This window comes from Hirundo rustica, chromosome 5 (assembly GCF_015227805.2).
Source record: "Hirundo rustica isolate bHirRus1 chromosome 5, bHirRus1.pri.v3, whole genome shotgun sequence".
Lineage (NCBI taxonomy): Eukaryota > Metazoa > Chordata > Aves > Passeriformes > Hirundinidae > Hirundo > Hirundo rustica.
This window is the reverse complement of record NC_053454.1, coordinates 56,416,782-56,433,396: the sequence shown is the minus strand read 5'-3', so window position 1 is coordinate 56,433,396 and position 16,615 is coordinate 56,416,782. Positions and strand designations below refer to the sequence as shown.

General features: G+C 42.1%; 1 protein-coding gene across 13 annotated transcripts in view; it reads right to left on the bottom strand.

Annotated features, from left to right (window-relative positions):
- Positions 1-16,615, bottom strand: part of ARHGAP24 (Rho GTPase activating protein 24) — a 259,095-nt gene that overhangs the window by 23,815 nt on the left and 218,665 nt on the right. For 12 of the 13 annotated variants that reach the window (XM_040064711.1, XM_040064712.1, XM_040064710.2 and 9 more), the window contains one exon: positions 6,203-6,325. In XM_040064711.1, the coding sequence (XP_039920645.1) occupies positions 6,203-6,325 (123 nt within the window). Of the gene's footprint in view, positions 1-2,055; positions 3,166-6,202; positions 6,326-16,615 lie in introns of those variants that run through there. The other variant, XM_040064719.2, reaches the window with a different exon arrangement.

Here is a 16,615-nt window from a genome sequence, read left to right as displayed (position 1 = left end):
CATCTCATTTTTGGTGCCAATCACAATGGAACTTTGATCTGGATTTCCAGGAAGGGTTCTATACCTGGTATCATTGGTGAAGATCATGTCATAAGTCTCTTGCACTTCTTCCCATGACTAGCTAGTGGTTTGCCCTGCTAATTTTATTTTCTGCATCATGTTGCAAAGCTTAGATCTAACTGATCTGCTTTATGCAATTATGGATTAGGTTTACAGAAGGCCAGTTTTGCCTTTTTATATACTTAGGTATACAATCTGCAAATGAGGGTGCAATAACTCAGTAAACCAGTTAATAAGACAAGTGGAGTTAGCCTAATGTTCCAGTGCCACCACAGTAAGGGCTTGACTGAGTCCGGCTAATGTCCATCTTTCTGCTGACTTCAGTGGGACATGGACCAAGTTAAATACACGCCCCAGCATTCTGCACCTCTGATTTAGGGGTCGTGAAAGAAAATGTATATAAGAAAGCAACCAAAACAAATTTTACACAGAGAAAAGCAAATCAGCAGCAGCACCTCCATCACTCTGACCTCTGCCCCAAGTGCTGCTGCTTCACTTGGGAGTTCTAAACATGAAAGAGTTTCCGTATCAGAACATATGGGGGAAGAATCAACAGCTGAAGCTCTTCCTGGAGCAGCTAAGGCTGTGCCCTGGTACAAAGGCAGCTGTCTGCAAAATTATCAGTTAATCCTTTATTTAACTTCCAAACATTTCTCAAATAGTTAAGGGTATAAACAGGGCACAGACAGCTCTAATTCACACCGACACCTTGAGAGGCAACACACATGCACATCCTTCTGGCCAGCCTCCAGCAGGACAGAACTCCAGCAACCAAGGGCCTTGGGGAGGGGGGTACAGGGGGCAAACAGCCCCCAGTGCTTCCTCAGCTGCAGGTGAGAGCTGATCTCTGCAGTAGTTCTGCAGTGAGCCCCTCGCTGGCTGCGCTCCTTCGTTCCAAGACATCGCCCCTGACTGCCTGCTCACCAACCCTCGAAAGCAATGATGTCACTACACTGCTGCTGAGGCTTGGGAGCAAAGAGCTGGACTGGTCTTGCAAAAGGGCAAATGGCAGCATGGAGGAGCAGCTGAGGAAGGAGCAGCAGCAGAAGGTGACAGAATTTGTATATATTATTTGTATAATTTGTAAAATAATTTCTCACGCTTCAGAAAAATGTGACAATTTAGCCCTTTCACTTGGATTTCTCAGTCCAGCAGAGCTTTTAAAACAGCACTAATATCCATCCTCTTCTTTCCCCACAAGAAGTTTTTGCCCTTGTCATGGAAACAGTTTCTCCCCACCCATCCCAAGTGCCTTAGCACTTTACTATCGCTCACTGTATCTCTGTCTCAGACATGTGTTTCCCTTCCAGTGCTTTCAGCTGATACATTATGACATCCAGCCTCCTCTTTGCCCTCTTACCCCAAGTATTTCCATGCTCTGCTTCAATAGGAGTATGTGCAATGCAAAACAAAACTGGCTATAAACCTCTCTAATGCAGCAGGTGAAAAGGCAAATGCAGGCTGCAGGGCACCACAATGAAGAGGCAAAGCAGCTCTTGCACCAGGACGGTGCATTGTAGAGCTACACTTCATTCCATGAGAAACCTCTGAAATCAAGGACTCAAGCTTCTGCACAGATAAACATTTATCACCTTGCTTTGCTCCCTCTCTTCTCCCTCCCTCCTCCCACATAGACAAAATGCAAATATAAACTCTTTTTCCTGATGTTCTGCCAAATAGGCAACTCAGAGCATCGCAGGTCTAATTCCCTCAGTGTTCGCACTCAATTCTGCTCAGAGGCACTGCAATAATCTTGTCTCACTCCAGCTCATTCCTGCATTCATGGGCTATTATGTAGAGGAGACAGTATCCGCTGGCCAGCTACAAACAAATGAACAAAGGAGTAAATAAATCATTCGTGGAATGTTGGCATCTGCATTGTTTAATGCCTTTTGTTTCGGTGCTCTCATCTGCCCCTGCACAGAGAGCCCCCTTGACTTCTCAGAAGCCATGGCTTCACCAGCACAGCAGAACACAGCGACAGAACAGACCTACCTTTGCGAAAACTAAAACACCGCTTAATTCTCCTGTAAGTAGTTTTAGGAATGAAGGGAGCTGCTGCTAAGGCACCTGGGCTGCGGACTCCAGCATTTCTGTCTTCAGGCATCATACAGGCCAGAGCCCCCACGTCCCTCCGAAGCTCTCCTTTACCAGCAGCATCCAGGCAAAACACCACAATTACTCATCATCGTTACTGACTGCTGAGGAGTTTTTATGACAGTGTATTTTCCTCTGGAGCTAGGAGATCTGTGGTCTTCTAGATCCTGGGTAGGGCTTGAAATGATTTTGATGTTCTCTTCCCTGCTTCAGTTTTGCTTTGGAGAACAATTTCCTTCCATCTATTTCCTTTCGTTTCTTTTATTTCCTACAGTGACACAACTGCCTATTATGCAATGTCACAACAAAAAGAGTTTCAGCAAAAAGATGTATCTTCCATTCAAACAGAAGTGCCCGCACAGATGGAGAGGGAGAAAGACCTCTTCCTCCCGGCTGGAACAGGAGGCTGAGTGGCAGAGACACTAATTCCACAGCAAAAGCTCAGCACTGTGCGGCGTGCAAGGGGAAAGAGAAGAACAATACCAAAAAGGCCACGGAAGAATCCTTCAGGATACAACACTCCTTGCTGGCACCCTTCCTTTCTGCAACCGAGAAGCAAAAATAACAGTCCCTTCGCCCCAGAGGCTCTTTGTCCATACCAGATTCCTCTCACAAGTCCTTTTACACGGCCGGCTCCTCGTGTGATGCTCTCACGGGCTTCTCGCTTGTTTTATTGCCTTCCAGCTACCAGGAGCTCTCCCGGGAGAGGCGCGTCAGATGCGGCAGCGGCGCATCCTTGCCGGCAGAGCCCGGGAGCTGCTGAGGAAGCCGTGCCTGCAGCGGGGGATGCTCTGCTGGCAGCAGGGCCGGCAGCAGGGCTGCGCTGCTCCCCGCCTGCGTGCAGCAGGTGCAGGGAGGACGCGGCGCGGCAGCCGCAGCGCAGGTTTGTGTCTCCTCGGGTGACTTTGAGTTGACTTCAGGCGCCTGTCATGTGCGGCGGCTGGGAAAGCGAGCAGCCTGTGCCTGGCTCCTGCAGGAGGTGCCAGACCTTACACTGCTACCCCTGCTAAAATGCTCATGCTCCTTCTTCCCGCGTCCTCCCCCCCCCCACCCCCCTTTAGTTGCAGGCTCTGTAAAAAATTGCCTTTTTAATCTAATCAGGAAGGGGATTTCATGTGCAAACAGACATTACATGCCCTGCCTCATTTACATTTCTTTTCCCTTTCAGATTTTTCTTTCTGTGGTCACCTTATTCTTCTGGTGCAAAAAACAACCTGTTTCTGATGAGCTTAGCAGATTCCCACCTGCCCCCCTCCCACCTTCTCCTTCTAGCACAGGTTAACAAATAACAATTCAATGATAAAGTTAATCATTTACAGAGCTCCTCACTCTGGTACCAGGAGTCCTCTCCCACTGCCAGACAAACTTTAAATATTAGTGGCTCAGCAAGGCTTGTACACATCCGCTGCACACACACACACACATACAGAGCTTACTTACAATGCTTAAAAGAACAAGAAAATTCACATGTTACTCAAAGTGGCACTTGACTCATGTGACACCAGGCAATTGTGGTTTACCATTAAGAACTGAAATTCAGGAAGCTGATATAAAACTAGTGTTTTGATTAATTAGCTGTCTGAAATAATTTTGAATTGCAAGTAATTGCTTGTTACTGGCTAGTCGTCATCATGTGATTGCAACTTTCCTGTATCTTTTCTACAGGTGTTATAATATGTAAAACCATTTTAACTTCAGCAGCTACAGATCATAAAGGCAGGCTCTCAAGATATCTTAAGTCAGAAGTCCCTGTCTTAAGAAGAGTCAGACTGCTGCAGCAGCTGTAGCAACATCCACACAGTAAAGGATAATAAGAATACGAGTGTGTCGGGTCATTTGTAATTACAGAACAGTTGAAAGGATTTATTTATGCTTGTTAAGATAGCTCTGACTATCAAGTAGTTAATAAAATGGGGAACATGCTGGAAACAGATTTCTTAACGGCGACACATCCCAAGATACTGCCTTTGCCTTGTTATCACAGTCAAACCCTCTCCATGAATACTACACCCTAAATTATGTTCCAGCTGTTTTTGCTTTTTCCAGGGAGTTAACTGCTTGCATCCCAATACAAACAAAATTTAATGAGTATACTTGCTCAAGAAACCCAAAAAGAAAAATAAGAACATACTTCAAAGTGGTTTAACTTCAAATGAATTGAAAAGGTAATGCAGAGATTGTCACTCCTCTGGTTTTATGCAAACCAGCAAGCAAAATCCTCAGTGAGGTGCTTTCCTCAGTACCTGGCATTAAACATTCCTACAACAATGATGGTGTCCTGAGAATTTTCTTGGTGGCTGGAAGGATTCCCAGCTGCAAATCAGAAATAGCTCTTGCCCTATAAAAGCAAATGAGGAGCTGGTGAAGAAAGCACAGGGTCAGGACTTGGGAGATTTGGTTTCTATTTGTAACCCTCCGTTCATTGACTCGGGCTAGAATTTCGTTTCACCTCATCGCAGCTCCCCGCCTGTGACACGCAGAGACACCCTCCACTTGCAGAAGAACAGCAAGGCTGCCTCTCCTTATCATCTGCCACAGGAAGATACTGTGGTGCAGGAAGCCAAGTGCAAAAGTCCACAAAGATACTCTGAGAAATCCACTTCTGCTAAGCCTCCAAATTTATTACTGCCACAGCAGCTTATGCTGCTACTGGACTGGACTAGGAGAACGTGGAGGAGCTCAACACAAGGCCTACTTTCTGAAGAGAAAGCCGGGGATGGGTAATCTTTGTGCTATATAAAAACCCAGGTTTCTTACCTAGCCTAATTACAGAAGACTGTGCTACTCATACTTTCCCTTTCCCAAACCAACTCCACATACCTGTAACTGTTCATGTTTCACTTTGTGAGCTTTGGGTATTTTTGACATTTTTTTTTCCTTTTTTCTTTTTTTTAAGCATTCTAAGACCTACATTCCCAGATTCAGGACTGTACCATCTTAATTAACATAAAGGGCCAGATGCCAGTGACATGACTGCTTTGCACTGTATTTCCAAGGCAGATCTCCCCAGGAGAAGCCAAGGAGAAGGGAATCATGTTTCAGAGATGCCAGGCAGGCCCTAGCTGACCAAGTCCCTCAGTGCAGCCCACCATTGAGGCCAAAGTCCCCTCCTAAACACTGTGTGACCTGAATAAAGCACAAAGGAAGATGAGTGGCTTACAAGAAAAGTTTTCTTTAAAATTTCCATTAGCCTCCCCCTCCTGTGTTCCACCCAGCAGTTAGAGAAAGAAGTCAGCAGTAAGAGTTTTCAGTGATAACTGCACTTCTTGATCGTGAAACAGCACGGACAATCCTGCCCCCCTGACTTTTTCCAGCAACTTGCAGACAAGAATAATCATTTGCTGCAATACACGTGGTGTTCCACTGTAGGAAAATATTTCTGTCCTCAGACTTAGAGATTTGGGAGCTCCAAGGAACAGACTGATTAACATACAGACGTTCTGTGCAAGTGTATCAATCATACTCGTATTATAATTTAGATATTATCGCCAGAATAGTAATGATAAAAATTATTACAATAATTTGCAGCCCGTTCAACATGAGAGCACTTTAAAAGGGCAACTAGACTCCCAATGATAAATTTTGGTCCAGTACTACTGAAATCATTGGAGATGCCAATCAAATTCCCACACTGTTAGTGCTAATATTCTGAGGCACAGCTTTCTATAATACTATTACTGGTCTTAGCTGTCACTGGCAGGAGAATTGCTGACAGCTTTTCGAACAGGCATTTAAGAAACACCATGGATGGTTTTTCAGCTGGTGACCAAAGGAATTACCCTGCCTCTCCCCCAGGAAAGCCAATTTCATCCAAGGCCAATCTTCTGTGAAAACTTCCCCTCACACTATCATGTGTTATCCTCATCAAGGGAAGTGGTTCCAGACAGCTCAAAGTCTTTTAATTGAGCCCTCCGCATGGAAACATGTTTACTCCACTTTTCTGGAAAGACCAAGACCATTCTCCTCTTTACTTCAAAAGCCTGGCTGTGACTCAGAGATACCAGAAGAACCCCTGTGAGCACTGCATGTTCCCTCAGTGACTCACCTCCTCCAAACGGTGCCCATATAACCCTGCGGATGGATCTCACCCAATCCTCCATGTCATTCTGCGTGCTCGCCATGAGGAGGTAGGTCTCATGATTTGCTGTCATCCGCTCTCGGTCTCCTCCTGCAAGACAAGATAATTGCACTTAGAGACCCTTTTGCTTCCGTGCCCAGCCAAACCCCTGCCAGTCTGACCGCTGGAAGCACCAGCAGCAGCTCCATAGCAAGCAGACACGGATACTGTGCGGCGCAGCGCTTGCTGTCAGACATGGCATGAAAAGAAGGTCCTCTAAGTACATTCCCCATGAGACAGTGAGAAGCTGTCGTGCTTCCAAAAGGAAATGAGAGGATAAATGTCATCAGTAAACAAAAACAGCCCCATGCTGTTCCAAGAACCACAGGGGCCTGCACTAATCTGTAACTTGAGACACGCACTGGAAATTTTGCAGCAGTTACTGTACCACGATGGAGAGAATAAACGCAGAGACTGATAAGGGTGCTTTGAACAAGTGGGGATGACTCCATTCTTATTTTCAGGAACACACTGTGCCACATTCAGGGCAGCAACACTTGATACACCCAAGTGCTGCTGTGACTCCCTGAGGAGAAGGCAGACGACACGGTACAACCCGCTGCCTTGGACGGCTCTGATGGGGATTAGACTAAGAGGGAACACACTGCCTCTTTATCCTTTCTTTAAAGGATGGGCCCACACTAAGAAGATCAAAACCAGAACTTGGCTTGCCACAGCTCCATGTTTTCAGACCTGTAGTACTGTCTCACCTCCATTCTAGAAGGTACCAGGTTAGTGCAAGGGCACTGGGGATTTAAACCACCTTTCCAGCACTGCAGCATGCCAAACCCTTCCAGAAAAAGAGTGGCATTTTGACACCCTTTCACTGAGCCAAGGGCATACACGAGTACTTCACACACAAATGCCATGCATCTAGAAATCCTGTCAGTCCTGTGTTCACATCTTTCCAGCTTCTTACATTCCCATTTTTTATCCTGGTGATATCTAAAGTAAATATCTCTGCTCATTACGGCAGGAATACTGCTCCTGGAAGAGTGCCGTGCTTAGTGCTGGGCATTGAAACGGCTAGGCTTTTAAAAAGAAATTTCTTAAGGACTAGAAAATCCTGGTACAAGTATTCTGAATTAATCTACTCCTGTAGACCATGCTTTAAAGAACTAGGACACACAACTGCAAAAGGGGCTTAACTGAAACTTAATGAATGCAAAAGCCAGACATTTCTACTGAAAATTTATTCTTCAGGATTGCATCATTATTCAAAACTTAAAATTTAACTTGGAGGTAAACAGAGATCCCAGTTTTCTACAGTCAAAACTCAGCCATTCATACGCCCTATGTTCCCCAAAAAGGCATTGAAACAAATAAAGCAACAACCTGAACTACACTACATTTTAGACCATACCACAGTTTAAAAGCCTAAAGAACACAGCTTTTCTCCCCTGAGATACAGTAAGGATGAACCTATGTTAAGTGTCAAGATCAATCTTTTTTTTTTTAAATCTTTTCAGTGACCAGCCCAAGGTCAAAACATGGGTCTTACATCTGTTCTAAGTTCCATCCTTTTTACTACAGAGAATGAGGGTATGGGGACAGGGATGCATCAGAATCCCAGACCTTAGCACTCCACACCAACCCTGCCCCACAGAAAACCACAGGCCCTGGAAATCTGCTCCCCATTTTTACTTTTTACATAGCCATTTTGACCAGAATAATGACAGATCTCTCATTCAAGGACAAAAAGGAGACTCGATACCATCTTCAGTTTACAACAGGCCTATTTTACACTTCATCTAGAGTTCTGACCCTAAAAAGATCAAAAAATAAGGATAGAAGCATAAAAACCACAATATATTCTCCTAGCTATTAAATATAGTAGTAATAAATACAGTATAGATAAAAAAATGCATCACAATAAGTCATTTCTGTGGCTTATAAAACCTGAAGAAATTATTTGTATTATCATATTGGACTGTAGCTCCTTTTCATTTCAGTGGACTAGGATCCTGCAAGGTGCCACACCAAAAAAAAAAAAAAAAAACAAAAAAACAAAACAAAACAAAAAAACCCCACCAAACAGCACAGTATAAACATATCAGATCCAGGAATAAAAAAAAAGCAGTGATGTGATTTGTTCACCAAAGAGACAACAAAAAAAAAAAGACACGTGATGGTCGGTCCTCTCAGGTGTTGCCAGATTGATCCATATTCTTTTAATAGCCTGCATATTTAAATTCAACAGATTATATAATACTTACTTGGCAGATGATGTAGTATTTACCAAGTTATCACGTCATGACAAATTGGAGGGTGTTCTCCAGATAGGGCGGATTAATCCCAGAAGTCTAGCTAGCTTATTTACAGTGTGAATTCCAGAGCAGTACTTCAGCACAGGTAAACACCCAGTGAGCCAATACACAATCAGCCTGATTTTGCACAGAAGGAAAGCATGTTTGGTTACATTACCTTGTTATGAGAAAGTGAAGCTTTCCTAACAGAAAGAGCTCCATCATTTTACAGCAATTTTGTATCTATATGTTTGTAATTCATATCCCTTTCTTTCAAAACACAACACTGGATCTTAATGTAGATATTATTCATTAATTAAAGCCTCATTAAAGGATTTTTTTGGGGACACAATAGCACTCGGATTTGTGTTTTACTGCAAATATTTATTTTCAGTGAGATTACATTTTAAATGTAGATTTTACAAGACAAGAAGAAATGACCACGATTTGGGAAAAAGTCACCTCAGATAAGAAATATCAGAAAAACAAAAACAGAATTAGGACCTTTCTGAATCTTCAGTAGGTCTGCGGGACACTTGTGAAAGACATTGTTTGGAATATCCACTTCCACTCTTTTCCTTTTAATACTTTTGTTATGGTTACGATGAAGTGCAAGTAGATGGCAATCTCCAAAAATCAGAGATCGATTCATACCACAGATAGATACCAGCATTAATAACATCAACTTGAAAATGTTGTTCAGCATGATGTCACATTGCAGATGTGAATCCATATTCTTTTCAGTGTGCAAACCATAACCTATTTTAACTATGTTGTTTTCTAGCTTCAGATTATCCCTTCTCAAATTTCAGTGCCTGCATTCGCAGTCCAAGAAATGCCTATGCCTGTCTGATGTGGCCTGGCTGCGAACAGCCATCTCAAGGGGCTGGAACATGAACTCCACTTTCTCCCCCATCTTTTTGCCTTTGTTAATTTGGCAGGTGTCACAGGAGCTGGAAGGAGCAGAATCCAGTGCACCTGACCAAAGAAGCTGACTCTGGCATGTTTGAGATGAAAATACGCTGTTTGCACAACTGATGTGTACATCCTGTACATTCCAGCCTCTAAAAACGGGCAAAAGTAATTGGATCTACACTGTTTGGAGTCTCAGAACTACTGTGTACCATCACATAATGCTACTCCTGTAGCCCTAACCAGACCCTAATTTGCTTTATTTTCTTGGCAGCAGCAGAAACAAACTCTCATTTATTGAAGAAATCTATCCATAACAGCCACACAGGTGCCCAGTGCTCTGTCCTGCATGTTAAGGGACTTGGTAACCCACAGACTGACGCTCCTGGTACCCCCAGTACCAGCAAGGGATTTTAAGAACTCTTGCCAGCATCTAGGAAAAAAAAAAAAAACCACCACAACAGTCCAAAACTACAATTAAAAACACGGAGAGGCCAATTCCTGCAGGGATTCACACCGCAAGGGAAAGAGAAGGACCCGGCTGTGCTGGTGATGCAGCACTCTGAGAAGCTCTGGGAGCAGGGACTGCATTTAAGGGGGGACCGATTCCTGAAGTACACCAGGCTCAACAGCTCTGCAGTTCCTTATCGCCCATCCATTGAAGGAGAAGGCACAGATGCACCTGGATGTACCCCCTGCACAAAAGCATTGCCTTTGTCCTTTTAAAAGTAAAGATAATTTTAAAAAGTATCTTGGATTTCCTGAGAACAGTGGTTCCAGCATTTCTTGAGAATGGAATGCAAAAGGATTAAATTCATACCAACTGTTTAAGAGAGAATTTTCTCCCGGGGGAACATCAAAAAACTAGGATTAATCCGATTTTTCTGAGCTGAGAATGTCATGGCCAACCTCACAAGAACATTGACATTCTAAACAAAAAAAGTAAAATAAAACTGGGGACCAATTTCAAAGTAGAACAGTTTCCTACTCCCTTGTGCATTTCTCTTAGCTACAGTTTCTGAAACCCGTACTTTCTTCAGCTTGGGAACTGAATGAATATGAAAGGCAGACTGGTCATACAACAGAACTCACTGGGTTTTCTTTAGAAACATCCTCCTGCTTGGATACTTTATATTGGTCTCCCCAGGAAAATGCTAAATAGTAAAATTTTAGCCCTCTGATGTTTCAGATGAATACACTAAATGCACCCCCATATGGTGTTCAAACAGAAACTCCTGGCTACTCACCACATCACAGCATACTCTTCTCTGTTCACGTAGATGATAAGACTGTGTGACTTATCATTCCTGATCAGGACTCCAGCTAGTATATCCTCACAAGCAAAACACCAATAATTACAATAAAATTCACAGCTCTTCCACTACACTTTGCATACTTAAACTTTCCCCTTTGCTGCAAATGAACTGTACACTAATTGACATAATCAATCTATGCCTCTAGAAAAACCCACCTGGATTTCCTTCATCAACTTTCATTTTAAAGCATTTGTATTCAGACATTTTAAATCCAAAGAAGAAATCATCTCAGCAAATTGTGGAGACAGAATATCAGAGAACAAGATTAGTAACTTTATTCTCCTTTTTTTCCTAATGAAACTCCTTGTTTAAGAAAAAAACAGAAATTTTGGTTACCCAACCTTGACAGTAAAACGGTATTAAGCACTGCTGCTTTAAGCACAAGTCTGACTTGACAAACTGATGTGCTACAGTTCAAATCCACGTGTTTATCTTCCATATACCACAGCTGGAAACTGTGGGATCTATCCATCCTCAAGTGAGAAAAGGAACTCCACTGTAGTTGTTCAACTTATCATTATGCCCAACTTTAACAAAATGTAAGAACACTCCTTCTGCTGGCCACTCCTTCTGTTCATGAACCCTGTGCACTTTGAGTGAGATGAAAAAATCACACACAGCTTCTTTCAAGGATGATTTGGGTTCCTGTATTGAGCATCGACACGGGACAATTTATCCTTCAAACTGCCATCAAACTGGTAAATGAGTTTAAACACTAATATGTTTCATGTTCATCCCAGCTAGGACAGTGGAAAAACCTAACTGCAAAAAGCTTGGTTGGAGCATAGGATGACCAAAGACAAACGAAGGAGCTAAGCTTCAGAATGCAATTGTATTTTAATGAGATTTTAATGTCTTGTTATGTCTTGTGGGTCTGGAATTCATTGAGAACTTTTTCTCATAGAAAGTAACAATCTGTGTTGAAGGCTGAGCAACTGCTGCATCTCACATGATCGATTTGAAAACCAAATGAGACAAAGCTATTTGAAACTTGCTCTCTCTGTGTTTGGGGTATTTTTCTGTGTTTTTGTTTATTTATAATTTTAAAAAGCGTCTTTATTCTGCATATGCCTGGTAATTAGCCCCGTTCTTCCTGACTGTGTAAAACTTGACCAAGAATTTATAGCCTTCCCTCTTAGTTCATCTGAGAAAGGAGTACATAGCCTTAGTTCAAGTCACCGCCCTGTTTCTTTTTACTACAAAAAAGAAAGTCTGGACAACCGAGTTCTTAACGATCATGCAAAAGCTCATGTCATCAGGAGAATACTACACAGTTGCATTACCTCTAAAGCCTTGATGACAGGAAATAGATGGGGTTGAGGAGATCTATGAACTACAATTCCAATTTCCACGACTGCCCTGCTCTATCTGCTGAAATTGTTTGGTTCAAGGCTGCTTAGTCATCTAAAGGACAAAAACGTGGCTGGAGAAACACTTGTGCTTCAACTGACTGATGCCACCACCACTGAGGAATCTCAGCTTCGAAATACAGAGCTGTCAAAATCACCATTTTTTACAAGCAAACCACATCAGGTGCCCTATTAAATTTCTGTCTCCACAAAGAATTAACACATTTTCCTAGAAAGGGAATCAAGTAACTCTGAACACGTGAGTAATGACGATACTGCTTTTTAAATACTTCGGTGCACATATAATTTTCTTTTGCTCATATCGAGCCAATCTTTTGCATTAATAATCTGCAACAGCAGTGTTCTAGACTAAGAGTGTATCTTTTTCAAGGGGGCACATTAGCTTTTCAGCTTTATGCTGAAGCCTAATTTAAGTGCTGAGTGGCAAAAGATTGCTAACACAAGTACATTCCCTGGTGGGCATTGTGCTCTAGCGCAATTTCCCCACTTGCAGAACGCCTGGAAGACAGCGGGGCTTTTACAAGAGAATGTTTTCATGAAGCACTGAACCAGCTGCTGTCAGATACCTGAAATCAGGCTCAGCAAATGAATTCCCCATGTGTAACACAATGAACACTCTGTACAGGTAGGTCTCCCCTGTGCTGCAGACCTACAACCGCAGCACTATCAGTCTGTTAGAGTATAGTGTTTTGCACAACAAAAGCATAAAAAGCAGTGCCATATTTAAGCATTTTGTGTTTGCATAGCTGTAATTATTGCTTAAATACCTGGGCAAAGAACTGTGATGCTTGCTCATCAGCAGTTGTAACTGCGTGAGAAAGAGATCATTAATGAGGAAAAGAGACATGAACTCAAATCATCTCTCGCACAATATAAGAGTTCCAATTTTTTCAGAGCCCTTTAATCTTTTCAGGCATGTCTCATTCTACTCTACTTTTGCTGCCCTTCCTTTATTGCTAATTTGAACTTCTGCTATGCTTCAAAGAGATTTCACAGTCCTCCACCTTATCCTCAGCCACAGATCCCAAGTGGTACCTATTTTATAGAGCCTGCCCATGCCACCCTTCCCTGTCTTTAAGATGTTGGTGCTAACACAGTTCACTTTTCTATCTTGCCCTTTCCCATTCTCGCTTGAAAAAACCTCATCTCTCTTCTTGCTCAGGGCACACCACACAGAACAGTTTGCCTACAGGTTTTAATAGAAGTCCATCAATCTGTGTGGACCCCATCACAGCTCTACACTCTGCCAGCCTCTGAGCACACACTGCCTCTTGCAATGGAATTTCAAGTGGGTTTTTTGTTGTTCTTTTTTTTGATAGAAAGATGGGAAAAGCATAAAGAAAAAAAAAAGCCCAGAGACTGGCTGTAAGAAATCTACTCCTCTATATCCTTCATTACTACTAGGACTTGAGACATAAAATATTGATTCAGTTAGAGGGGAAAAAAACCCAACATTGCGTGCCACACTTGTCTATATAATGTACAGTGCTGTTACAGTGCCCTATTTCTAAAACTTCGACCATAAAGAGCTTTCCTCTGAAATTCTAAGTTAAAGAAAGTAAAAATAAAGCAGAGTTTCACCTAATGACACAAACTATTAAAAACCTACTGTGGCTTTTTTGGTTAAAATTTGTACACACAAAAGATATCAGATTGTCAGGGCTTTTTTCCTGGGGACAGAGACAAGAGAGATTTTCTTTCTGAACAATAGCTTTGCTCTTATCAGACAGCAGGACTTGTTTGCGACCTCCTAGAATAAAAAGCATGCCGAGAAAGAAGAACATGAGTTTTTCAATGATCTGTGAAGGGAGGAATTTGAGGGTCACATAATGTCAAACAGTAGTGGTAGTGCGAGAAATTGTGGACGACTTCACTGCTGTCTGTTGTAACTAATTCATTCTAAGAGAAAAGCATAAATTCAAATTATTACAGCAACTTCTCTGCCTTACGTGACAGAACTTGAAGATATATTACTGTCATTGGAGAGTGAGAACCTTCTTTGAAGCATCCTAAGTAGGACACCAAAATGACCATTACGTTATTTGAAATCTGGCTGATCTCCAAAGTGATTTTAGAGGAAGTCTCTGCAAACATATCTCTGCTTCTAAGGAAAGAGGGGAAAAAGCCCCACGCATTTGCTGGTGTAGTCATAGTCAAACATGTAAAAAATGCTTTAGAAGAATTTGACTGTTAGGACTCTGTTTTGGAAAAAAACCAAGATTCTGGAGCTTTTGCTGCTGGGGAAATGACTGCCCTGCGCTACCGAATTCTTTCTTTGCTCTTCAGCCTCTCATCACAAATTGCACTGAAGTGCAAACACTCAACCTGAAATGGATTTTTCTGAAAGGTCAGGTCCACAGCACATATTTGTACGGCATTTGATCTAGCAGGAAATTAAAACTTCTGATGATTTTAAGAAAGGAAGGATCAATACCTGAATGGAAGTCCTGAAGTGTAAATTCACCCAGGGACTGGCAGGACTTACCTATATATACAGTGGCATGTGAACTTCAGGCTGCAAAGCCAGCACGTCAGGATGTCAGAGCAAGGTTGACCTCAGAGACTAACAAGAACAACATTCAAAGCACATGCTCACTTCAGCTCTCAGCATTTACTCATTAAGCTCCCCAGCTCTCAGCATCCATTCATTAAGCTCTGTATTCCTCATGAATATGGAATGTCATGAGCTTTCAGCAGATAAAAATCAAGATGCTTTTTTATCAGTCTAAACATGCTCTTGTGTGCACAACACAAGGTAGGGAATTAACTCAGTACAAAACAGCTAAATTCATGTGGTGCTTCTTCAGAAAGGCCAGCCAAAAAGAACTTTCATCAGGAGATAACCATCTAGCATCCCAGGATAGTGAATTGTGGCTAAGCCATAGCCTGAGACAGTCTTTAAAATTCTGTTCCATACAGTGGCTGACTCACAAGTAGAGTGATCTGCCCCAAACACAGAAAACATTGCATTCCTTCTAATTTTACAGACAATTATTTTGCAAACAGACAGAAAAGATAATTTTCTTTTTCCTAGAGCTTCCAAGAAAAGCAGTTTCCCTTCTCCAACAGGAACAGACCATACTCTTCCCTGCTTCTGGACATGGTGCTTTCCAGTCTGCACTGTTAGACCCAAACACAGAGATACTTCATTTCTCCAGAGAGCAGCCAGTCCTTTTAGCTCATATCTGACTTCAAATTCGACCACAGATAAAAATAATAGCTCTTTGTCTCATAGACACAAAACCAAGAGGATGCAAATATCCTAAATGAGCAAGTATGTATTATGCATACATGAAATTTTATAGAAGCTTCACTTGTTTAACAATGCAAACTCATGTTTTAGCAGTTCAGTAAATAAATCAAGAATAAGTTATTCAGTAAAGCATGTAGGCTAATTGACAGATGCCAAAACCAACTACCTAATAGAGTATTAAGTTTCAGCATAAGAAAACTTTGCTTATCTAAAGTAGCAGGAGATTTTAGTCATCAGTTCAGGACATTTGTTTCACAGCTCATCTAAAAGCAACCATCTCCAGGAACATTGTGGCTCTTAGCACTATTTTGGGATATCAATTCAATATTGACTCAAACAAAAGTGTGCCCCTTAATGAATTATCAGCTCAACTGGCCAGTCCTTTAGACATTTCAGTCTTTGAAATGTCAGATTCAAGCACAGCTTTCATGTGGAAAGAGCCAACAAACACCAGTTATCTGCAAAGCACAAACAGAGCTTAGTGTTCTGTACATCTCCATACCTTGCAATAGAGCAGGATGAACAGAAACCTCATTTCAGCCTTGTTCTGCTATATTTATGACATAGACATGTCTGTAATATGGTCTGCATTTCCCCTCTCATTAATGAGCACAGAATGATCCCAAGTGAATTTACTTCTGATCTGTGTAGGTCTATACCTTTGCCTTGACAGCTGGAGCCCATAATACCACTGAATGATTTTTACCCCCCCAAATCACTTGGGTCTCATTTTTGGTAGAGTGCACTAACAGAAAATGCTTGAAAGGAGAAACCCTGTGTATTTGGAAGTACTCTTTTTTAAATTGTGCATTGAGTATCTACAAACCATTTACTTGTTAAGAAACATCAGCAGATCTTTGGAGTAATCTGCAATTCAGCAGAAAAATTATTCAAAATGCTTGGTTTTTCTGGTAGGAAAGAAACAAAGATTTCTTATAGTAAAGTCACGACTGCATGACAAACCCAAGAGGTTACCAGCAGGCATTTCTGATTTTGGTACACAATTATTGGCCAATTTGTGGGCATCAGTGAAGGGATTCCAAGTCTGATAATGGGAAAGGCAACAAAAAATCCATCACTGACAACACGGAGAACAACAATGCATTAACCAACAAAGCCACACACTCAGCAGACATTAGCTAATACTGAAGAGACAGCATCTATCCTGCAGGTAATCACTGCCCTCTCATGAAACACAGAGCCTTGACCCAGAGAGAGTTATAAGCTTAGGATAAGGACCTAAT